At 42.8% G+C, this 24,775-nt stretch overlaps 1 protein-coding gene across 3 annotated transcripts in view; it reads left to right on the plus strand.

Annotated features, from left to right (window-relative positions):
- EFCAB11 (EF-hand calcium binding domain 11) overlaps positions 1-24,775 on the plus strand; it is a 117,833-nt gene that overhangs the window by 24,250 nt on the left and 68,808 nt on the right. Inside the window, exon 6 of one of the 3 annotated variants that reach the window (XM_065403534.1) lies at positions 12,408-12,480. The exons of the other annotated variants lie outside the window; for them this stretch is intronic. Coding sequence (XP_065259606.1) covers positions 12,408-12,474 — 67 coding nt within the window. The 3' untranslated portion in view covers positions 12,475-12,480. Of the gene's footprint in view, positions 1-12,407; positions 12,481-24,775 lie in introns of those variants that run through there. 3 annotated transcript variants of the gene reach the window in all.

Raw genomic sequence — 24,775 nt, forward strand, 5'->3', positions numbered from 1 at the left:
GTTAACATAACCCAGTCACTGTGCAACATTAAACAGTGTTAAAACAAGGTCTGGAGTTTGGCATACAGAGACCTCAACCTTTTTAGTACCATGGCAAACACACCATTTAAAATCCTTTTAACCTTTTATTAAAGGTACACAAAAGAAGGAAAATCAGTTAAAGCATTTGAAATATAAATTATTAAGTAAGGCTTTTATTTTAACTTTTTTCCCCTTTCCCTTTAGCTGTAGAGAGTTTTAGAAGGAACCCTCCCTCCCTCCCTCCCCCCCCTTCCCTTGTTTGATAGTCTTTTGGATGGTGTCAAAGATGGTAATAACTGTCCTTTTGGGCAAAAGAGAAGTTAGTAGAAATAGGTTGAAGCTGCTGCTGTTAAAGTCTGATTCCGTTTTATCCAAAGCAGTGTTTGGGATTCAGCTGGAGCTGATAGATATGGTGATGTTGTCTGGGTACCTTTCTCTGGCCTGGTCTGGTAAGGACCTCTCTTAGGATTAAGATGATGAAGGCCTGGAGTCCCAAGAGATGGGGGGGTGGAGGAGTGGGAACCATGGTGACGAAGCTTGCTTCAGTAGTCTCTGGCAGTTTTTCTGCTCCATCTGTTCTTTTCCTCCCAAAGTCTTTTTCTTTAAAGACCCCCAAAGGGAATGGTGTGTGGAATAGCCCATCCCCTTATTTATTTTGTGCACTAATTAGGCCTAATACTCAACACACCAATTTTGGTTCATGAACTTCTGGCCATGATCTGTTTTTAACAAGCATAATTTCAACAGTCCTTTGATTATATTGATGTGGCCTTTTTAGTTTAGGCGAATCCAGTTTTTCGGTCTGATTTTTCTGGCACCTATTCCCATCAACATTTGTTGTTATAGGTTATTGTGACATTTTTTATGTCGCACTCACTTTTTACAGTTAAATTCACAATTAGAGTAAATTTGAAGGCTCTATTATCACAACCGCACTCACAAAGAGAAAGTTATTTGATCCACAGTTCTAAAGTATTGTGGGAATTCTTATATTGCAAGAACGTTTCTCCCTCTATCCATTTCAGATGGATGAAGTTTGAGTGATTTTTATAAAAATGTTTGGGTGTTTTTTTAATTTTTGGCTATCAGTTGCATAATCAGAGTCCCAAAGCTGCATTGCAGGAAATACTAGTTTTGTCTGAACTAATGAGACATCATATGTTTGTTTTGTTCCTATAAAAGTTGTAATAGATTATTATAATACTATCTATTCATTGTGTTGAGAGTCTTAAAATGAAATTATACTGTATTTGTTCCAAGACTCCATGTGAATATTTGGTCCAAATTAACAGTTTTAGTTTTAAAGTTATTTAAAGGTAATCTTGTAATGGTTGTGAGGTTACTTTTTGCATTGTGTTGTTTTTTCTATTTTTTCTTTCTTTTTTTTTTCTTTTTCTGGCGCCACAGTATGGTGCATAGTGAGGCACCTAGCAGAGCAGCAGTCAAAGCATCTTCAGGGTAACTAAAAAGGGGGAGAAAGGACATTAAGTATGGAATAACTTGTATGTTGAGTGACCTCCTTACCTTTGTGCATTAAAGATTTAACACATCACTGTAGGGCTAATCATTTTAAAAAGCTCTTTTCAGAGCATTTTTCAGGATATGGTGCATTGCAGGGGAGTGTATAATATTTGTGGCTGATCAGACTGAAGATAGGCCAAGAAACATCCATTTATAGTAAGTCTTGTATTATACAAGAAGAAGAAAATGCAACAACCCACATTAATAAAAAGAGGACCGAAAAATATTGCTTTTCATGCCTAGTAAAGCAGTGGTTCTCAACAGGGGGTCCGCGAACCCTTTCAGAAGGGCTGCAGGGCCCAGTGGCTAAAACCCAGAGCCCGAGTCTCAGTAAATCCCACGGGGCTGGAACCAGGAGCGTAAGGTTTGGAGCCGCGGGGTTGAAGTCCTGATTCCCAGCATCCCCGGTGTCCCCCATGGGACTGAAGCTGGGAGTAGCTGGGCTGAACTCTGGAGCCCCGAGACCTGGTGCTCCCTATGGGGCAGAAGCCCTAAGCCCATGGGCAGAGTTGGGGGGCCACGGGGGTGTTGCCCCCACCCAAGCTACAGTGCAAGAACAGGGCAGCCCCAGGGAAGCTCCACACACACCCTCCCCCGACCTCCTCCTCTCCCCGCCCACTGGCCAGGTTGGAGGTGGGAAGCCAGAGCCGGGCAGTGCGGAACAGCCGCTGCTCTCTGGCTGGTACCATGGAGCAGGCAGCCATGGTGTCCCCTCATCTCCTGCTCCTGCTGGTGCAGAGGGTTGAAGCTGCTCCTCAGCTCCCAGCCCCCTTTGCTCATGCAGCTAGTGAGAGCCACCTGGGCGGGGGGACCCAGCTCCATGGCTGGAAGAGCCTTGGGGAACAGGGACCACGGGGGAGCCCTCCCAGCACACAACCCCTAGCTACCCCCCTCCCTGCAGCCTGAGCTACCCCCCTCCCCGCACACAGTGCCTAGCTACCCCCCTCCCTGCACCCTGAGCTACCTCCATGCCTGCACACAGGCCCCTAGCTACCCCCTCCCTGCACCCTGAGCTACCCCCCTGCCCACACACAGCCCCTAATTACCCATCTCCATGCACCCTGAGCTACCCCTCTGTCCGCACACAGCCCCTAGCTACACTCTGGCCTACAGCCTGAGCTACACCCCTGCCCACACACTGCCCTTAGCTACCCTTCTCCCTGCACCCTGAGCTACCCCCATGCCTGCACCCTAAGCTACCCCCCTGCCCACATATAGCCCCTAGCTACCCCTCTCCCTGCACCCTGAGCTATCCCTCTGTTCGCACACAGCACCTAGCTACACTCCTGTCTGCAGCCTGAGCTACACCCCTGCCCATACACAGCCCTTAGCTATCCCTCTCCCTGCACCCTCAGCTGTTTTCAAACTTTTTGAGCTGAGCCCCCCACCTTTGAATTATAATTTTTGGTTGTGCCCCCCACATACATACACACACAACCCAGACAGGCGGGCGGCCTGCTAAGGTGAGTTAGGGGGTGGAGATGGATTGGCACTCCCTCCCTGGACCCCGCCATGTGGAGCTGGCTCGAGCCCCGTTAGCCCCTGCCCACCCAAAATAGAAGTCAAACTACACCTATACCCAAGCCCCCTCCCCCGCTGGGCCCTGGAGTTTTTATAGCATGTTGCAGGGGGCCTCAGAAAGAAAAAGGTTGCGAACCCATGTAGTAAAGATTTGAAAAATGTTCTGCTGTTACTTTATATTCTGCATTGCAGTCACTTTGGGAACATTGCCTGCAGGTGAATGGGCACATGTAAATAATGTATAATAGCTAGAAAAAGTGACCTTTGTGGATGTGTCATTTAAGGATTCTTTTGTTGTATGAGAAGCAGCTAATGTTTGATTTTTCTGTGCTATAATTGTTTAAAATCCTTCTCTTGACATATAACAAATATATTGACTTACGGTAAGGTCCATACTGGTCTGCTGACCAAAGCAAAATGACGTTAACCACGATTAAATAAAGTACACTTATTCATATAATTGGTATTCATATTGTTTTACTCTCTACTACTTGAAATATATTTAAACATGGCTTTGTTTTGTAAAATCGTTTCTGAAAATGTTGGGCCCAAACCTGCTCCTAATTTTGCCATTGATTTATTGGGAATCAGGATGTGATCTCATGTATGACAGAACATAACAGAATGGAAATTTTGTGATATAACATTTCTCTAGTGAAGCAAAAGGTATGCTGCACTGTTTTTTTCACTGAGGTATAGCATCCAGGTTTTAGCTGATATGCCCTCACATCAGCTGAATATCAACGAGGAGTCCTTGTGGCACCTTAGAGACTAACACATTTATTTGGGCATAAGCTTTCGTGGGCTAAAACCCACTTCATCAGATGCATGGAGTGGAAAATACAGTAGAGAGGTATATACACAGGATATGAAAAGATGGGAGTTGCCTTACCAAGTGGGGGGTCAGTGCTAACGAGCCAATTCAATTAAGGTGGAAGTGGGCTATTCTCAACAGGTGACAAGAAGGGAGGACACAGGGACTCCTCGTTGTTTTTGCTGATACAGACTAACACGGCTACCACTCTGAAGCTTGTAATATGTTTTTCACATCACAAAAAATATGTCATACTTGTAAAATGTTGCAAAACATATTGATCAGTAGATACCATAATGCAGTATTGCCATGCTATGTGTCTTATGATTCCATATTTATGAATGTGGTATGAGAGCTGGAGAGGAATCTAATACAGACTTTGCTACTTGGACTGCAGTTTCTCACATAATAGTGATCACTTAGGGCCAGATTCTGGCACTCTGTGTTGAGTAGTACCTTATTCCACTAAAAACCCCAACTGAAATCATTGAGGGTACTTGTTCCCCTTAGTACGCGAGTTTTACTTTGTTGGGTAAAGTGATGTCCAGAAAGCTTTGCCTAGACAGGTGACCAGAATGAACCATCTGGTGAAGCAGAAACACATAGATACATGAATTTATGGGCCAGAAGCATCAATATTGTCATCTCACAAAATTCGGATCTCTGTGCCCTCACATCGGCCAAACCAAACAGACCAATATATGGTTTAAACTGCACTGGCTTTAGAATGTTCCTCCTTTGCCCCCAACTTTTTCTTTCTTTCACACACACAGAATTGAGCTCTTTGGTTAAATTCAGATCTTAGGTACAGAATTGCTGTGTACTTTATGTAACATCATTTATAATATAAGTGCATGTAAGATGCATGACAATGCATGCTTTGATGACCAAGAGCAGGAGCAAGCTCTAAGATAGGCTTGTTGGGACTAGAAAGAAAAGAGCTTAATGAGTACATTTTGGAACTATATGAAGTTGTCATCTAAATAACTTACTTTCTTTCTTAATATTGTAAGCCCTGCAGGTTGGTAAAGGTGCTGTCTCTATAGCATTTCACATACTGCTGCATCACTTTAATTTTAAGAAGCTAAGCATGGAAAGTTTGAGATTTTTCTTATAAAAATGAAGTAAAAAAATGTAAAAGCAGCTGAGTGGGTGCTTAGTCCCAGAAGAGACTAGAAAAAAGAAAATATTTTTTTAATGAAAGAAAATTCAAAGTCATAGCTTTTAATGCCTAGTTAGCTTCTGCTGCTGCAGTATAGGGCATACTTTTGCTGCTGAACGTCAAATCTACCAATGTATTATTTTTAGTAAAAATTAAAAGAAACATGTCAATCACTGAAGCCAGGGCCAGGCAAATCTTAAGGAGAGAAGTACAAAGATAGTTGTTATACAACAGGGGAGAAATCCTGACCTCATTGAAATCCATGGTAGTTTTGTCATTGTCTTTAATAGATGTAGGATATCATCCTAGATACTTAATGTATACATGCATGTATGCGCGCACACACACACAGATGTGTTTGTGACTTCAGATCCTAAAATACTGAATTACATGCTAAACTCAAAAATGCTTTTGAATGAATCACATTTCAAAACGTTCTTTTTCTCTCTGATCAGATGCATTATTTGTCTATCATTACTGTATTGTAATTTACATTAAAACAAACAACTACCATAATTTCAATATTCAGAGCCAAATGTACAAATCCTTGTGCAGCACATGAGCTACTCAACAAGCACAAATAAGCATATAAGTAAAACTCAACATTTGCATGTTGAGATCAGAAAAGTACAGGTTTTACATCTTCAATTGCCTGATTCTGTGTGTGCAAAAATGCTCATATAAAGGTGAACATACATTTTGTTTTGCTCTCTCCCGGCATCGTGCTTTAAAATGAGTTGCCTAGATTTTCCATTTATGCATTTTATTACTATTAAAATACAGTTTACATTTTTAATCATAGACTTTAAGGTCAGACGGGACCATTATGATCATCTAGTCTAACCTCCTGCACAACGCAGGCCACAGACTCTCACCCACCCATTCCTTTATCAAACCTGTGTCTGAGCCATTGAAGTCCTCAAATCATGGTTTAAAGACTTCAAGCTGCAGAGAATCTTCCAGCAACTGACCCGTGCCCCATGCTGCAGAGGAAGGCAAAAACCCCCCAGGACCTCTGCCAATCTGCCCTGGAGGAAAATTCCTTCCTGACCCCAAATATGACGATCAGCTAAACCCTGAGCATGTGGGCAAGACTCATCAGCCAGAAACTCAGGAAAGAATTCTCTGTAGTAACTCAGATCTCACCCCATCTAACATCCCATCACAAGCCATTGGGCATATTTACCACTAATAGTCAAAGACCAATTAATTGCCAAAATTAGGCTACCCCATTATACCTTCCCCTCCATAAATTTACCAAGCTCAGTCTTGAAGCCAGATATGTCTTTTACCCCCACTACTCCCCTTGGAAGGCTGTTCCAGAACTTCACTCCTCTGATGGTTAGAAACCTTCGTCTAATTTCAAGTCTAAACTTTCTGATGGCCAGCTTATATCTATTTGTTCTTGTGTCCACATGGGTACTGAGCTTAAATAATTCCTCTCCCTCCCTGGTATTTATTCCTCTGATATATTTGTAGAGAGCAATCATATCTCCCCTCAGCCTTCTTTTGGTTAGGCTAAACAAGCCAAACTCTTTGAGTCTCCTTTCATAAGACAGGTTTTCCATTCCTCGGATCATCCTAGTAGCCCTTCTCTGTACCTGTTCCAGTTTGAATTCATCCTTCTTAAACATGGGAGACCAGAACAGCATACAGTATTCCAGATGAGGTCTCACCAGTGCCTTGTATAACGGTACTAACACCGCCTTATCTCTACTGGAAATACCTCCCCGATGCATCCCAAGACTGCATTAGCTTTTTTCATGGCCATATCACATTGGCGGCTCATAATCATCCTGTGATCAACCAATACTCCGAGGTCCTTCTCCTCCTCTGTTACTTCCAACTGATGCATCCCCAGCTTATAACAATAATTCTTGTTAATCCCTAAATGCATGACCTTGCACTTTTCACTATTAAATTTCATCCTATTACTATTACTCCAGTTTACACGATCATCCAGATCTTCCTGTATGATATCCCGGTCCTTCTCTGTATTGGCAATACCTCCCAGCTTTGTGTCATCTGCAAACTTTATTAGCACATTCCCACTTTTTGTGCCAAGGTCAGTAATTAAAAGATTAAATAAGATTGTTCCCCAAACCGATCCATGAGGAACTCCACTAGTAACCTCTCTCCAGCCTGACAGTTCACCTTTCAGTACGACCTGTTGTAGTCTCCCCTTTAACCAGTTCCTTATCCACCTTTCAATTTTCATATTGATCCCCCTTTTCCAATTTAGCTAATAATTCCCCATGTGGAACCGTATCAAGTGCCTTACTAAAATCGAGGTAAATTAGATCCACCGCGTTTCCTTTGTCTAAAAAATCTGTTACCTTCTCAAAAAAGGAAATCAGGTTGGTTTGGCATGATCTACCTTTTGTAAAACCATGTTGTAATTTGTCCCAGTTACCATCAACCTCAATGTCCTTAACTACTTTCTCCTTCAAAATTTTTTCCAAGACCTCGCATACTACAGATGTCAAACTAACAGGCCTGTAGTTGCCCAGATCACTTTTTTTCCCCTTTCTTAAAGATAGGAACTATGTTAGCAATTCTCCAGTCATACGGTACAACCCCTGAGTTTACAGATTCATTATGATATCATTAGTATGATATAACAAGATAATATGGATTACGATGCATAGTGTACTTCTCTAACACATCAAAAATGAACAGTTAATACCTGTGCTTCACTTTGGTATGGGATATAAAGTGTATTTATAAACATAAAATAACATGATCAGATATACTGAATGAATTTAAACTGGCAATAGATCTTCTCAACCATTTGGTGGTGCTAAATGCTCTGTTTAAGGTAAGAACTGAGACTAGATACAGTTGATTCAAAAGTGTTCTTGGGTATAGTAAGTGTGCAGTTTTTTTATTTTATTTCAAGGAAATAAGACCAATACAAGAAATATTTGCATGTCATACAGATTAATGTAAAATTTCATTTAGAAATTGTCTGCTAAATATATTGTGGGTTTTTTCCCAAAATGTTACTATTCTGTGTAATTTGCTGCTAAGGTTAATGTAAGCTTCAGGTGAATCTTCAATTTATATTTGATCACATTTATTGACCATAGTACATACACAAATATTGTGGTAAAAATGAATTGTAGAGTTCATCTGTTTCTGTGATCTTACTAGGTATATTAGACAAAATGCACATTGGGTGCTTAATCATGGTACATCTGATTGAAATGTCAGTGTTCTGTAAGAACACTAGCCATTCATTACACAGGGGTTCTAGTAATGCCTAGTGGCGAGTGGTTTAATGGTAGGACACTTATTTATTTTGATAAATGGTTGATTTATGATTTAAAACTTTTTTCATAACCATGTTATTCATTCTCTCTTTGAGTGTACATGTATGAATTGTCAGAAAAGTTTAAATAGGATAATGTGAAATTATTAAGCTGAACATCTTATAATGAAAAGTGAACATGGTGTCCTCATTGTATGGTGGCATACCAGTTGTTGCCAGAAAGCAGTGCACGAGATGTTTTCCATTTTTTGTTGTGAAACTTTGATTTATGTTTAGTTAACCTAGTTAGAAATATACAGCATTATTAATTACTGCTATCGAGGAAATATCTGTCTTAGCTGTACCATTTGTGTATAAGAGGAAGATATTTAATTGTTGAATCCTCAAACTGTAATAATGAAAGTGAAGTAGCAGAACAAAGCTGAAAAATGATGATTATTATGAAGATGAAAATGTGAAAGAGTCAATAAATGACATGTCTTTTAAAAAAAGAAATAATAATGGACATACAGTTTCTGAAGCTAGCAAGCATACACCAGAGCTCATAGATCAGAAGCACTGTATCCCATTCATGATCTGAATTTTATGCTGCTTTACACTTAAATTAATAGGGTCACATGCCAGAGGTGTATTAATATTTTTGTGTGTTAGTTCTTTCACCGCTAAAAATGACCTAATTGTTTCATATTTCTTTCTTATAAATTATCCAGTAACAAGAAAATAACCCAGTTTTGAGACCCACCCCACAGCAGAAATCTTATGCTCTTTATGCAAGTTTGATTTATAGACATGTACTGCAGAGCAGAGTGAATATGAAACATTCATCTTCCTATGGCTAGTTGCCATGGAAACGTAGTACACAGTACAATATCATTCCAGCTCTGGTGATGCCTGCAGTAGTTTATTCCTTTGTTGTTCTCATTTCTTAAGCAACTGTCTTGCAGCCTTTCATATTATCACAATTAATCACATACACAAGTCTGTATTGTTATCTCTTCAAAATGATTTCTAATTGATAAAATACATTTTTATGTGTACATGTGTATATATTTATTGTGAATGTATATTTTTGTTCAATTCATTGGTTAAAAGCTGGTCACATGCTCAAAAATAACATATTATTGCTCATGAACTGATACATCTGTACAGTATACCATGTTGAATATCATTGGCTCACATACAGAGATCTACAGAAAGCTACTTTCATCCAAGAAAATATTTTCTTGCTCTGGCCCTCCAGCTTCCTTTGAAGTTTCCTATCAGGGACTGGAGTCCCATCTCTACTATTTCTCCATAGACAAATTTCCTGCTCTGGGAGGGCAGGAATTAAATACAGCGCAATAGCTCCTCCTGCCTTCCCCCAGACTGCTTTTGCTAGATGAGGAAGAATCCAGAGACTGTCAGAACACCCAATCTGTCCCTGCCCTTAACTGGTGAGAAGTAAGGGAAATTGAAAAAAACCCATCATTAATACTAAAAATACCAACTACGTGCAAGGGTGATAAATTAACAAAAATATTGCCCTGAGGTAAAAGTGCTCTAGAGATTATGATATTTGTTTAGGAACCAAAGGCTCCTTCTGATATATTCCCTTGAAATTAATCAGTGGGCCCGATCCTGCAGTCTTTAAAAGAGTAAGGAATACAAACCAAGGACCATTAATTTTAATAATAACAGTGGCATACGGTTATGCATAAGTAGGCCAGTTCATAAATAATTAATAATAAAGGGAAGGGGAATGTTCCTTTTGGGAGAGTTATTTCATAAGAAATAGATCCCTTAATGGATTTTCGTTAAGAATTTTTCTTGGGTTTTATTGTTTGGTTTGTATTTGTTATTTTTTTTATGGTTAGGGCCATGAGCTTGAATGGATAACGCCAGAGTGGCAATTAGTGTTGGAAAGCAAATCAAAGCTATCAAAGCTTTGAAAGTGCCTTTGCAGGAGAAGAATGATGCTTCACTTGATGGAGGTCATGGATAGTCAAGTCAAACTACTTTCCTCAGTTATTTGTGTGGAAAAATTAAAAATGTACTTCCGTGGACAGAAAAACTGTTATAAGTAAATAAGTAAACCTACTCCAATTTAAGATGCAGTCTTGAAAATATAGGTTTTAAACAGATACTGTCTAGTACCTAAATCTTTTCCTCTTCTGCGTTCCAGTCCTGCAAACACTCACTCACAGTCTTAACTTAAAGCATGTGGGTTAGATCCGTTGAAGTGAGAAGGAGTACTTGCATGCTTAAAATTAAGTGTATGCAGGATTGGGATCCAGGAATGCAATTCATGTGCAAATGTATGTATATAGTCCTGCGTATATGCATCAACTGCATCTGAAAAATTAGGTATATTTCTTCCTATGTAGGAATATGCCATTACAAAAAATGAACCTTAAACTTTTGAAAACTACACACCTGGACTAAAAACATTACTTAAATGAAATGCTTAGATATTTTCTACTTCTGTGTCCTCTTATTTTAAAGACTGTTTACTTCACATAGGGTAAGCCTATAGAATAGCCTTTACAATGTATAAATATAGCATTCATAAAATATGCCAAATTGACAGCTTTGGGGATTGAATTATTATTTATAAACAACTAGTGTGGGTTTCTTCTCTTTCCCCTGACAGTGTCTCAGTTCTGAAAGGGATCATCTCTAAGAGTGAAAGCATTGTTTGAGACTTATGACGATTCAGTCCATGGTCTCTTTTACTGGGACTACCAACTAGGATGTTCATTATTTTCTGTTGCATTAGCTGTTGGTACGATACAGTTTCTGTCCACTGGGAATTAAACTCCGGACCACCAAACTCATCTTACTTAGACTACTAAGCAATTATTAGACAGCAAAAACTGTTGGTCACGATCATCCAGTACTAGGTTGAACCACTGACCTGGAGAGGAAGGCTTAGGGTGACCAGACAGCAAATATGAAAAATCGGGACACGGGGTGGGGGATAATAGTAGCCTATATAAAAAAAAAAAGACCCCAAAATCGGGACTGTCCCTGTAAAATCAGGACATCTGGTCACTCTAGGAAGGCTTCAAATACCCCATTAGCTCCCTCAGAATATTCCCATTTTTATTGAAATTAGAGTTAGTTCCAGTTTTAGGGTAAAAGATTACCAGTATCCTCTAAAATGTACCTTTTATTGAAAGTGTAATCTGTCCTAGATATTTTGCTAGCCCAGGAGAGTATAGTATAGACTCAAGAAAGGCAACTATGGATGGAAGTTTTCACTTATTCCTAATGATTAATCTAAAGAGTTGTTGTTTATTTGTATTATAGTAGCACCTAGAAGCCTGAATCAAAAGTCAGGCCCCCACTGTGCTAGATGCTGTACTAACAGACAGTAAGACAGTCCTTGCCTTGGAGAGTTTATGATCAAAGCAGACAAAACAGGCAAAGGGTGGAGAGGTAGCATTATAATCCCACTTTTAAAGATGGGGGACAGAGGCACAGAGAAATTAAATTACTTGCCCATTGTTACAAAAGAAATCTGTGGCAGAGTCCAGAATTGAACCACCTCTCCTGAATCCTAATCCAGTGCTTTAACCAAAACAACAACCTTTCTTGTTCTGTTTGGAATTAGAAATCAACTTTCTACAAATGTATTATTCTCTAATGTGTCTCTAATGTTTACATTGTGTTCTGACGCTTGCTGTCTCTGTATCTCTGCTGCAAATTGAGAAAGCTGCCTTAGAAAGTACAATATGATTGGTAAGAGGATACCATAATACTTCATGCTAACAAAACTTTATTGAATTAATGCCTAGTTAAAAAAATTGGTGAAAGGGCTTGTACTTTGTTTTTGACATGACATATTAAGTCATTACATAGTGTAATAAACATGCTTAAACTAATTGTCAGTATGTACTAGCACAGTATAGTATGCACTAGATAATTACAGTTCTCACAATCCTTTCATTTGGTCCTAGGTATTTTATTTTAATTAATAGTAAAATATTGGTAAAAGTACACAAACTGTACGTGTGTTCTAGTAATCTTTATATTCAGAAAATTGTCAAGGTTTTTAAAAGTATGCATGTTGCTGTCTTACTGGTATTTTTGTGATTTGTTTTTATTACATCTTTCAGAATCAGAATATTTCCCTCAGGAGACAGAAAAAGGCAATGCCACCCACCCCTCACCCCCAGAGTCTAGAAAATGTGGCTTCTGAAGCCGTAAGAGGAAACCAATTAAAATGTTCTTTCCTAGAGCCTTTGATAAGTTGTACTGACTACCTTCAAAAAGTTTGACAAATGGAGGATTTTGCCGTGGATTCAGCCCTGAGATGACCAGATTGATTTAAAATAAACAAACAAAAAAACCTTCAGACCCTTAGATTCTCTTTCATATCTGGGAGACAGAAAACTGGATTCCATTCTGAAGTAATAGCATGATGACTTAGGGAGGTTTCAGTACAACCCTAAATTCTTTCTGTTAATCCCAAAAGCTTAAAATCTAAGACTTCCTAAAATCTCTCTTCCTTCTGACAAAAGAGAGAGAGACTAGCAGACTTACTTGGATGGTAGAAGCACTTTGGGGAGCTGACCAGCTAAATGGTCTTAGTTGAAAGAGAGAATGTGGCACATCCTTCAACTAGAGGGGAAGGATGTGAGCTATGTATCTATATCTCTTCAGCAACTGGTACCAGGACTCACAGTCATGATTCATTCAGACAATGCCCAGGTATTGGGATATTCAAACTGGAAGAGCAAAAGTCTGTGTGCCAAAGCAAAGATTCTTGTGTATTGGCCAGAATTTAATTACTGTTATAATATCACTCAGAGGCCTAAATCAGGAATGGGGCCTCATCATGCTAAATGTTGTCTCTGCCCAATGGAGATTTACAGTCTAAGATATTTCGTTCCCATATAAGTAGTTTTTCTGATGTGGGTCCTCAAATCAAGTTGATTAGCTGACCAGGATATGGCAGGATTCACTCAAGTGAATGAGAACTGTTTGACTTAATGTGCTGCAAGTGAAGACCTGTAAACCTTGAATTTTTTATTTGAGCCAACTAAAAAGTCCACAGGTTTCATGCCAGTTCTGGTAACTGTCTCTTGCTATAGATTTTTTTTTCTGAACCCACTGCATTTAAAAATGTGGGAGATATATGGTTCTCATGTATAACTTCAATGTGGCTTCAGTGGACTTGGTACAAAGATCTTCTGCTAACCCTACAGCTGAGGAGTCCACTTTCTCTTGATCGAAGGCCCAGCAAAGTGCAGTCATTTAGAAAAGCTTTTTTCTGGCAATTTACAGGCACTCCATGTGAGACCTGGGTCTTTCATTAGCACTGTCCTTGAGAGTGGACACAGTCCCCTCCCAAAGCATATTTTTGGAGGGGCTCCCTTTTTGTGTCTGTGTCTTACAAAAATGACCTCTCCACAAGAAGGCCTTGATTGTCTCCATTCTAGATTTCTTTCCGTCAGGCCTACATCGGGATCTAGCATCTCCTATCTTTGAAGTCCAGATCTGTGTACTAGTGGCAGTAAGGTGGAAGGTGAATTGATTCATAGTGGGTTCTTATTTACGTTGTTAAAAAAAATTGTCAAAGCAGTCTGTCACCCAGCCAGTGATTCCTTTTTGGAATCTTGAAATTTTCTGTTTTACCCTCCTTCATCCCATTCCTTTGAATTTATGACTGTCATCTTTTCCTTCCTCCTCTATCTTCCTCAATCTGTGATAAGGAAGAAACTTCCTTGAATGGATAAATTGTTCTGTAACTTGACCCTTATATGGTTTCTTGCTCCTTTCTTTGAAGCATCTGATACTTAGGGTTGCCAACTTTCTAATCGCACAAAGCTGAACACCCCTATCCCGCCCCTTCTCCGAGGCCCTGCCTCCGCCCCACCCCTTCTCTGAGGCCACGCCCCCGCTAGCTCCATCCCCCCCTCCATCACTCACTCTCTCCAACCCTCACTCACTTTCACTGGGCTGGGGCAGGGGGTTGGAGTGTGGGAGGGGGTTGAGGACTCTGGCTGGAGGTGTGGGCTCTGGGGTGGGGCCAGAGATGAGTGGTTTGGGGTGCAGGAGGGGGCTCTGGGCAGGGGCCAAGGGGTTTAGAGTACGGGAGGGAGTGTGGGCTCCAGCTGGGGGTATGGACTCTGGGGTGGGGCTGGGGATGAGGAGTTTGGGGTGTAGGAGGGGGCTGAGACAGGGTTTTGGGGTGTTAGAGGGGTGCAGGCTCCGGGAGGGAGTTTGGGTGCAGGAGGGGACTCCAGGCTGGGGCAGGGGGTTGGGGTGTGGGAGGGGGTTCAGGGTACAGGGTGCCAGTGGCACTTACCATAGCTCCCGGGAAGCGGCCGCCATGTCCCTTCAGCCCCTAAACACATGGGTCTCCGGGCCCTGCCCTCGCGCCCACAGACACTGCCCCCGCAGCTTCCATTGGTTGCGGTTCCCAGTCAATGGGAGCTGTGGAGCCAGCCCTCAGGGCGGGGGCAGCATGTGGAGCCTCCCTGGTGGTCGCCCATCATCTAGGGGCTGCAGGGACCTGGCGGCCACTTCCGGGAGCCGCGCAGAGCCAGGGCAGGTAGGGAACCTGGCCCCCCGCTGCACCGCCGACCAGACTTTTAACAACCCAGTTGGCAGTGCCAACTGAAGCCACCAGGGTCCCTTTTCAATTGGGCATTCTGGTCAAAAACTGGATGCCTGGAACCCTACTGATACAGGGCACTATGAGAGACAGGGTACCAGACAACATGGATTACTGGTGTGATCTGGTGTGGCGCAGCCCATATTCCTGAACAGTAACAGCCTGTCTGGTTTACTCAGTTCTCTGTTAGGGCTTTATATTTGTGAAAAATTCCTTATTACAGTTCCTGGATTTATTCTCAAATGAGGCTTATCATTCCTTCTTAAATAGGAAATGTCACTGTCCAGTTTCTGTTCTAAACCTAAGAATTGTATAATCTCACTTCACTCCAATCTTTACCTTCTCTGTGCATCAAATGCAGACTCTTTTAGATAAATTCAGTTTTTTCCTCTTCTTTTTTTATCAGTCTGACAGGATCCCCAAAAGATGTAGATGTATTGGTTTGTCATTGCCTGACACTTCATGTATCAAACTGACTTAGGCAGATGGACATCCAGCTTGTTTTACTTTGAAAATCCATTCTGCCAGCTCTCTGGCTGCTTATTAGGCAGAATTAGGAGGGGTGGAGCTTCTGCTTGAAATTATGTACAGCCCTCTCCCTTTCTTCCTTACATGCATTTACAAGGTACTATAGAGATGATGTCACTGTCAACACATGCTTCCTTTGACAAAGGGGTGATGGCTGTTTCACTGTGGAATTTTTTGCTTCTCTGTTAATATTAAGGGCCAGTGGGCACTGGTGCTTAGAGCACATTTCTCCAGATGTCCAGGTTGCTGACTGGCTCAGAAACAGAAAGGGAGATTTTGCCTATCTGTACATTTCTCTGAACAAACATTCTGGAATCCACAAAGACCTGTTAGCAATGCAGTATTGTGTAGTGTCCCCTCCTCTTCAAAAAAGATGTCTGTGTTATCAGTCAAATGTTCACAAAGTTTAGTTAAGCTATTTTGAGTCTTTTAAGAGCTAGGGAAGAATTAATCTGGAAACTGCTTCCTAAACCAACCAAATGGGGAGCCCTGCTGGGTTGGCAGGCTTCAAAATCAGTGACTTGTGTGTCTGCCTGTTGAAAGGATGTTGTCAGGATTTTGGAGATGGGTGGCATCTCAAAGTGCATTGGCCCAACTGAAAGGTGAAGGTGCATACTTGGGGTCCATACAGATGCAGATAAAGATTGCATTTCATCTCACCTAAATCAGAATAGGCAAAGCCGACCCTGGAGGGCACCAGCTCCTTCGGGGAAGCTCATTGGTCCACATTGTTGAATAGATAACTTGTAGGACCTTTATTTACAGGTAGGGAAAATCTGTCAAGTTCTTTCTTGGCTTTCTTAGAAGTCTTTTTTTCCAACATTTACAATCTCCTTTCAGTCACTTTGCTGTAGATCTGTGACCAAACTGAATGCCAAACTCCACTTGCAGTCTTACCAATGCTAAATTGTGGGAAATAACTAACTCTCCTAAATTTACCTGGGGTATTTCTGCTTACAAAAGTAAATATATTAATCCCTTTATTAAAGTCTTGCATTATAGACTGATTTTCAGTTTTTAATGTGGTATATTCCTAGTATGTATGCAGTGTCATACTAGTGTCTCCCATTTTGTGTTTGTTCCTTAATTATGAACTTCTGGTATTTGTAACCAATTTTTGGAATCATGGAATTTCAGATTCACTTTCTCTAGAAAATGGAATATGACTCAACAATTCTTGTTGTCATGACTGATGGCTTTTGGTTCCTCCTGCTTATTGTAATCGACATTATTTGTTGATTCAGCTAATAAATACTGAGCTGGTTTTCTTACGCTTCTAAATTGCAAACTTGCAGCAAATTCTTTCCTTCCTTGTAATGGTATTTACATTCCAGCTATTCTAACAAGTAGTATGAATATGGTGAATATACTGTATGTTATGCCAAAATGCAATGTTATTTCTCTACATAAATTAGCAAATACAAATATATATGCAGCATTCATTCTGCTTATATGTAAATACATAGGCTGTGACTGGGATTTTTCACCGTGAATGTTATTTAATAAAAGCAGCTAACGAATGCATGCTGAAAAGTCATAACTTTGTAATTTTTAACAATTTAAATGTAATCTAAATTGGTTTTGATGTCATGTGTTAAAGAATATCAGCTGTCTGCACTTTTTATTGCTAGCTTCAAAATGTTGGAAGGTTAATAAATCCTTCAAACTACTGTACCTTTTTAATACTGACAAACTGAGCCTCATAATAAACACTTAAAATGGACTCTATCTGAAATCAGTCTAGTGTAAAAGGTCAATGAAGGGTCACTGATGCATTTAATTAACAAGCATATAAATTAGCTAATTTGTTCTCCAGCCCTCACCTATTTTCTGTTGTTGTTTTCAAGTTGATTTCAGTGGATGTGCATTAGATTTATTGCTTGTATGTGAGTGTATAGCACAACAATTCTGTTTTGCAGCCTGTTCCCTTCATTTCATACTTTCATAACTTTCTAAAACATTGGCCTGTGTGGCTGGAAATTTTCCAGTTTTCTCTTCTTGCGGTGAATTTTCTTGTGCAAGTGCTGGCTGACACACATCCTTCTATAGTGCAGGAAGACAACAACCATCTTACCTTATGTGCAAACAAAAAAAACCATTTAAAAACCTGCTAAGGAATGCTGGGGATTGTAACTATTGAGTGCAGTGCTTCTGAGACTCAAAGATCAGAAATTAGTCTTTCTGATCATTGATTCAGCACCAGACTTAGAAAAGTTTACTTGTCATGAAAAAAATTGTACTAGTCTATCAAATGTTTCTCTGTGCTGAGAAGTTATGTAAGTTTGGAGTTTTTAAAGTTGGATGTAATCTAATTTATCTCTTCCTTTTTTTTTTTTTAATACTAGTAGTCTAAATCCTGAATAGTTTCACAAAGCTTCGAGAAAAGTTTAGCTCTGTCCTTCAGCTGTGATATTCCCTGACAACACACAGGGACCTGTCCACAATCCAAAAACAATATTGCAGACCTGATGACTACACAGTTTCAATCAGTAGTGTGGGTGTGGAAGGTGTCTAAGATCCTTTCAACAGTGTAAATTTTAACCATGTAATAACCAGGTCTTCTGACTTAGATTAATTTGTAGCGTAGTCATGCCTTTGGTTATACATTATGCACGTACTTCTGATTTAGTACCTACATATTTTCCTTTGATTATTTTAGAATCTGCCTAGCCCTGCTATTTAATTCTATACCATTTACATCTTCACTTCTTGAACTTCTTGTTGTGTACTACTTCATAGCTCTCTTAAATATCTACTGTGTTCTTCCCAAGATGGGGCTTTACCTACTTCATAGGTATAGTTTACCTATCCTTTACCTACTTCATAGGTATAGTTAAATCAGCTTTTCTGCTCTGCATTAAGTGGGAATTCGTAGAATCATAAAATCATAGAAGATTAGGATTGGAAGAAACTTCAGGAGGTCATCTAGTCCAACCCCCTGCTCAAAGCAGGACCAACCCCAACTAAATCATCCCAGCCAGGGCTTTGTGAAACTGGGCCTTAAAAACCTCTAAGGATGGAGATTCCACCACCTCCCTAGGTAACCCATTCCAGTGCTTCACCACCCTCCTACTGAAATAGTTTTTCCTAATATCCAACCTAGACCTCCCACACTACAACTTGAGACCATTGCTCCTTGTTCTGTCATCTGCCACCACTGAGAACAGCCTAGCTCCAGCCTCTTTGGAACCCCCGTTCAGGTAGTTGAAGGCTGCTATCAAATCCCCCCTCACTCTTCTACAGACTAAATAAGCCCAGTTCCCTCAGCCTCTCCTTATAAGTCATGTGCCCCAGCCCCCTAATCATTTTCATTGCCCTCCGCTGGACTCTCTCCAATTTGTCCACATCCTTTCTAGAGGGGGGCCCCAAACTGGACAAAATACTCCAGATGTGGCCTCACCAGTGCTGAATAGAGGGGAATAATCACTTCCCTCGATCTGCTGGCAGTGCTCCTACTAATACAGCCCAATATGCCACCCTAGCCTTCTTGGAAACAAGGACACAGTGTTGACTCATATCCAGTTTCTCGTCCATTATAATCCCCAGGTCCTTTTCTGCAGAACTGCCGCTTAGTCAGTCGGTTCCCCACCTGTAGCAGTGCATTGGATTCGCCATCCAGGACTTTTTACTTGTCTTTGTTGAACCTCATCAGATTTTTTTTGGCCTAATCCTCCATTTTGTCTAGGTCACTCTGGACCTTATCCCACCCTCCGGCGTATCTCCCTTTCCCCCCAGCTTAGTGTCATCTGCGAACTTGCTGAGGGTGCAATCCATCCCATCATCCAGATAATCAATGAAGATGTTGAACAAAACCGGCCCCAGGATCAACCCCTAGGGCACTCCGCTTGATACTGGCTGCCAACTAGACATCGAGCCGTTGATCACTACCCATTGAGCCTGATGATCTAGCCAGCTTTCTATCCACCTTATAGTCCATTCATCCAATTCATACTTCTTTAACTTGCTGGCAAGAATACTGTGGGAGACCGTATCAAAGGCTTTGCTAAATTCAAGGTATATCATGTCCACCGCTTTCCCCATATCCACAGAGCCAGTTATCTCATTATAGAAGGCAATCAGGTTGGTCCGGCATAACTTGCCCTTGGTGAATCCATGTTGACTGTTCCTGATCACCTTCCTCTCCTCCAAGTTCTTCAAAATGGATTCATTGAGGACCTGTTCCATGATTTTTCCAGGGACTGAGGTGAGGCTGACAGGTCTGTAGTTCACCAGATTCTCCTTCTTCCCTTTTTTAAAGATGGTCACTATATTTGCCTTTTTCCAATCGTCCAGGACCTCCCCCGATCGCCACGAGTTTTCAAAGATAATGGCCAATGGCTCTGCAATCACATCAGCCAACTCCCTCAGCACCCTCAGATGCATTAGATCCAGTCCCATGGACTTGTGCATGTCCAGCTTTTCAAAATAGTCTTTAACCTGTTCTTTCACCACCTCCTCTCCATACTGTGCTGCCCAGTGCAGCAGTCTGGAAGAAGACCTTGTCTGTGAAGACTGAGGCAAAATAAGAATTGAGTACTTCAGTTTTTTCCACATCATCTGTCACTATATTGCCTCCCCCATTCAGTAAGGGTCCCACACTTTCCCTGACCTTCTTGTTGCTAACATACCTGTAGAAACCCTTCTTGTTACCTTCCACGTTCCTTGCTAGCTGCAACTCCAATTGTGCTTTGGCCTTCCTGATTACACCTCTGCATGCTCGAGCAATATTTTTATACTCCTCCCTAGTCATCTGTCCAAGTTTCCACTTCTTGTAAGCTTCCTTTTTGTGATTAAGCTCAACGATTTCTCTGTTAAGCCAAGCTGGTTGCCTGCCATATTTGCTATTCTTTCTGCACATCGGGATGGTTTGTTCCTGCACCCTCAATAAGGCTTCTTAAAAATACAGCCAGCTCTTCTGGACTCCTTTCCCCCTCATATTAGCCTCCCAGGGGATCCTGCCCATCAGTTCTTCTGGACTCGGCGGCATGGACCTTGTCCTCAGGAATTGCCATGAGGCGTAGCTTATGGATGCAGGCCTCGGGGCTCCCGCCCAAGATTCAGCAAACTATGCAGGACCGGCCTTTCGATGAGGTGTTTACTGTTTGCTGAACAGACAGACTCCAGGCTGCATAGCCTAAAGGATTCCAGGGCTACAATGAAATCCTTGGGTATGCACACCCCGGCAACCCAAAGAAAGCCCTTTAAGCCCCAACCGCAGCAACAGCGGTCATATCCTCCTCGGCCGAGGCAGAATCCCTACAGATGCAGGGGCAGAAATGGCAGGCGCAAGCCCTGCCAATCCTCAGTCTGGGCAGGGCCAGGGTCCAACTAAACCTTCATCAGGTGGTCATTTTGAAGGTGAGCTCGAGGATGGAACACCTGTCTCAGCACCAGATTCTTTCCCGTGTTTTCTGAATTGTCTATCCCTCTTCTACCGTGCTTGGTCCCAAATAACATCAGACCACTGGATCCTTCACACGGTAGAAGTGGGATATTCTCTCCAATTCTGCTCCTCCCCTCCCACCCACCCCCTTCCCCGTCCCTCTTCAGGGACCCTTTTCACGAGCAACTCCTTATCCAGGAGGTGCAGTTGCTTCTTGCCATAGGAGCGGTGGAGGAGGTTCCTCAGGAGCTATGGGGAAAGGGATTCTACTCCTGCTATTTCCTAATTCCCCAAGGCAAAGGGGGGGTCTCCAACCCATTCTAGACCTGCAAGGACTCAACAAATTAATGGTGAAGTTGAAGTTCCATATGGTCTCCCAGAGCAGAATTATCCCTTCCCTGGATCCAGGAGACTGGTACGCCACCCTTGACATGAAAGACGCGTACTTTCACATAGCCATTTGGCCTGCACACAGGCGATTTCTAAGGTTTGTGGTCAACCACAAACATTATCAGTTCACGGTCCTCCCATTCAGTCTGTCGACAGCCCCCCAAGTTTTCACCAAGTGTATGTCAATCATAGCAGCCTTCCTTTGCAAGAGACAGGTGCAGGTATAGCCCTACCTCAATGACTGGCTGCTCAGGGGGCACACCAGGGAGCAGGTGGAATCTCAGGTCTGGTTCGTGAGATCCACTTTCAAGAGACTGGGCCTCCTCCTCAACATGAACAAGTCAACCTTATCTCCGACCCAGAGAACAGAGTTAATCGGAGCAGTGCTGGACTCAGTGCAGGCAAGAGTGGTTCTGCCGGAGACACGATTCCAAGCCATGTCAAACATCATTCAAGGCCTCAGGCGATTCCCAACCACTACTGCAAGGGGTAGCCTACATCTCCTCGGCCACATGGCAGCCTGCACTTATGTGGTCCGGCATGCCAGGCTGAGGCTCAGACCGTGCAAGCGTGGCTTGCGTCGGCCTATCTCCCGGGACGTGATAACCTGGACTTAGTAGTGACGGTACCAGAGCACATACTCAAGTCCCTCCAATGGTGGCTCGACCCTCGGATGGTGTGCGAAGGAGTCCCCTTCAACAGCTCCCAGCCCTCCTTGTCCCTGGTAACAGACGCGTCAGCTCTGGTTTGGGCTGCGCATTTGGGAGATCTACAAATGCAGGGCCTATGGTCTTGGGACAAGCTCTCCCTTTATATCAACAGCAAGGAGTTCTGGGCAGTTTAGCATGCCAAACTTTTCAGGCCCGGCTGCAAGGCCAGTGCATGGCAGTGAGGACGGACAATACCATTGCCATGTTTTACATCAACAAGCAGGGTGAAGCCCGTTCCTCCCTCCTGTGTCAAGAAGCCCTCAGGCTCTGGGAGTTCTGCCTAGCCCACTCCATTTACCTGGAAGCGTCCTATCTCCCAGGGTCTCAGAACGACCTGGCAGACCACCTCAACAGATTGTTCCACAATCACGAGTGGTCTGTGTGTCCGGACGTCACACACTCCATCTTCCAAAGGTGGGGGTTTCCCCAGATCAGCCTGTTTTGCCACCCGCAGCAAAAGGAAGTGCCAGATGTTTTGCTCCTTCCAGAATCACAGTACGGGCTTGGTCACGGACGCGTTTCTGCTATCCTGGAGAGGCTGCCTGTTGTATGCCTTTCCCCCATTCCCTCTGGTGCACAAGGTTTTTCTCAAGGTCCACAGGGACAGAGCGGAGGTAATCCTGGTGGCCCTGGCGTGGCTTTGACATCCCTGGTACACCACACTCTTGGAACTGTCAGTGGATGCCCTGATTGCATTGCCACTCCACCTCGACCTGATCACTCAGGACCACAGTCGCCTGCTCCACCCAGACCTCGAGTCTCTCCATTTCATGGCTTGGAAGCTTCATGGTTAAACCCCATGGAACTTCTGTGCTCGAAACCTATAAGGGAGGTCCTACTTGGCAGCAGGAAACCATCCACCAGGGCCACTTATCTAGCTAAGTGGAAAAGGTTCACTTGTTGGTGTGCCCAGCATCACACACCTCCAGTCCAGGTGCCTATACCACTCATCTAGAGTACCTAGAGTACCTCCTACACCTAAAACAACAGGGCCTGGCAGCAGCATCCATCAACGTACATCTCACTGCTATCTCAGCCTTCAACCCAGGAGTTTCTGGATGTATTTGCCAACCCCATGGTTGGACATTTTCTCAAGGACCTGGACCGCCTCCATCCACACATTAGGCAGCCAGTTCTTGCGTGAGACCTTAACTTGGTCCTCTCCAAATGAATGTGGCCCCCGTTTGAACCGCTAGCGACTTGCTCCCTCCTCTATCTATCGTACACGGTAGCTTTTCTGGTTGCCATTACCTCAGCAAGAAGGGTGTCTGAGTTGAAGGCCCTCACCTCTGACCCACCTTACATGGTCTTTCACAAGGATAAAATGCAACTTAGGCCTCACCCGACCTTTCTTCCTAAGGTTGTGTCACATTTTCACACGAGTCAAGACTATACCTGCCTGTTTTCTTTCCTAAGCCTTATGCCAGTAACCGCAAGCAGAGGCTGCACTCTCTGGATGTTTGGCGAGCGCTGGCCTTCTACTTTGAACGCACTAAGCCGTTCAGAACCAGCTATTCGTAGCGGTGGCTGACCGAGTGAGAGGACTCCCGGTATCATCACAAAGAATATCCTCCTGGATCACGTCCTGCATCCGCACGTGCTATGAGTTAGCCAAAATCCCAGCTCCGACACTTATGGCACACTCCACAAGCCTCATCAGTGGCATTCCTGGCCCAAATCCCCATCCAAGAAATCTGCAGGGCCGCAACCTGGTCCTTGGTGCATACGTTCACCTCTCATTATGCCATCGTCCAGCATGCTAGAGATGATGCAGCTTTCGGCAGAGCAGTGCTCCAATCAGCAGTGCCATAACTCTGACCCCACCCCTTAGGTAAGGCTTGGGAATCACCTAATTGGAATCAATATGAGAAATCACTCGAAGAAGAAAGAACAGTTACTCACCTTCTTGAAACTGTTGTTCTTCGAGATGTGTTGCTCATATCCATTCCAAACCCACCGGCCTTCTCCTCTGTCGGAGTAGCCGGCAAGAAGGAACTGAGGAGGCGCCAGGTCAGCAGGGGGCTCCACAGCCGACCCGACGGGTGCTGCTAGGGGAAAAACTTCCTGACGACCGTGCATGTGGCGCTCACACAACTAATGTGTGTATCCCTCCCTCGGGGGAGGGATAGCTCAGTGGTTTGATCATTGGCCCGCTAAACCCAGGGTTGTGAGTCCAATCCTTGAGGGGGCCATTTAGGGATCGGGGGGGGGGAACATCTGTCAGGGACAGTACTTGGTCCTGCTAGTGAAGGCAGGGGACTGGACTCAATGATCTTTCAAGGTCCCTTCCAATTCTATGAGATAGGTATATCTCCATTTATTATTTAATTGGAATGGACATGAGCAACACATCTTGAAGAACAACAATTACGAGAAGGTGAGTAACCGTTCTTTCAGTTGCCAGTGTAGACATAGCCTCAGATACCATCTCATGCCATTCTTTGCACCAGGAGTTCCAGCCTTAATAGCCCCATTCTCTTCTTCTGCTCTTGACTCCACCCCAGCCTATGCATGAAATATCCTTTTGCTGCCTGTTCTTATTCAAATGCCTTCTAAAGATTCCCTACTTGTACTTGTCCCACAAGAAATTAGTTGTTGTTGTTTTTAATTCCCCTGCTCTCCAAGTTTTGCAAGTGCATCCTGACAACTCTGTCCACTAGACAGTATTTTTTTCAGGGCAGGGATTGTCTTTGTGTATTTTTGTGCATCAAGCAAACTGCATTAAGTAATAAAATGAAGTGTCAGAGGCAAATATTAAAGACTATTTAAAAATTATCAAAGAAAACAAATGGGGAGGAGTATAGTTTCTCTAGGCAAAGGTTTGAAATAATGTAAAAATCATGGGTGAAATCA

This window comes from Emys orbicularis, chromosome 4, assembly GCF_028017835.1.
Source record: "Emys orbicularis isolate rEmyOrb1 chromosome 4, rEmyOrb1.hap1, whole genome shotgun sequence".
NCBI lineage: Eukaryota > Metazoa > Chordata > Testudines > Emydidae > Emys > Emys orbicularis.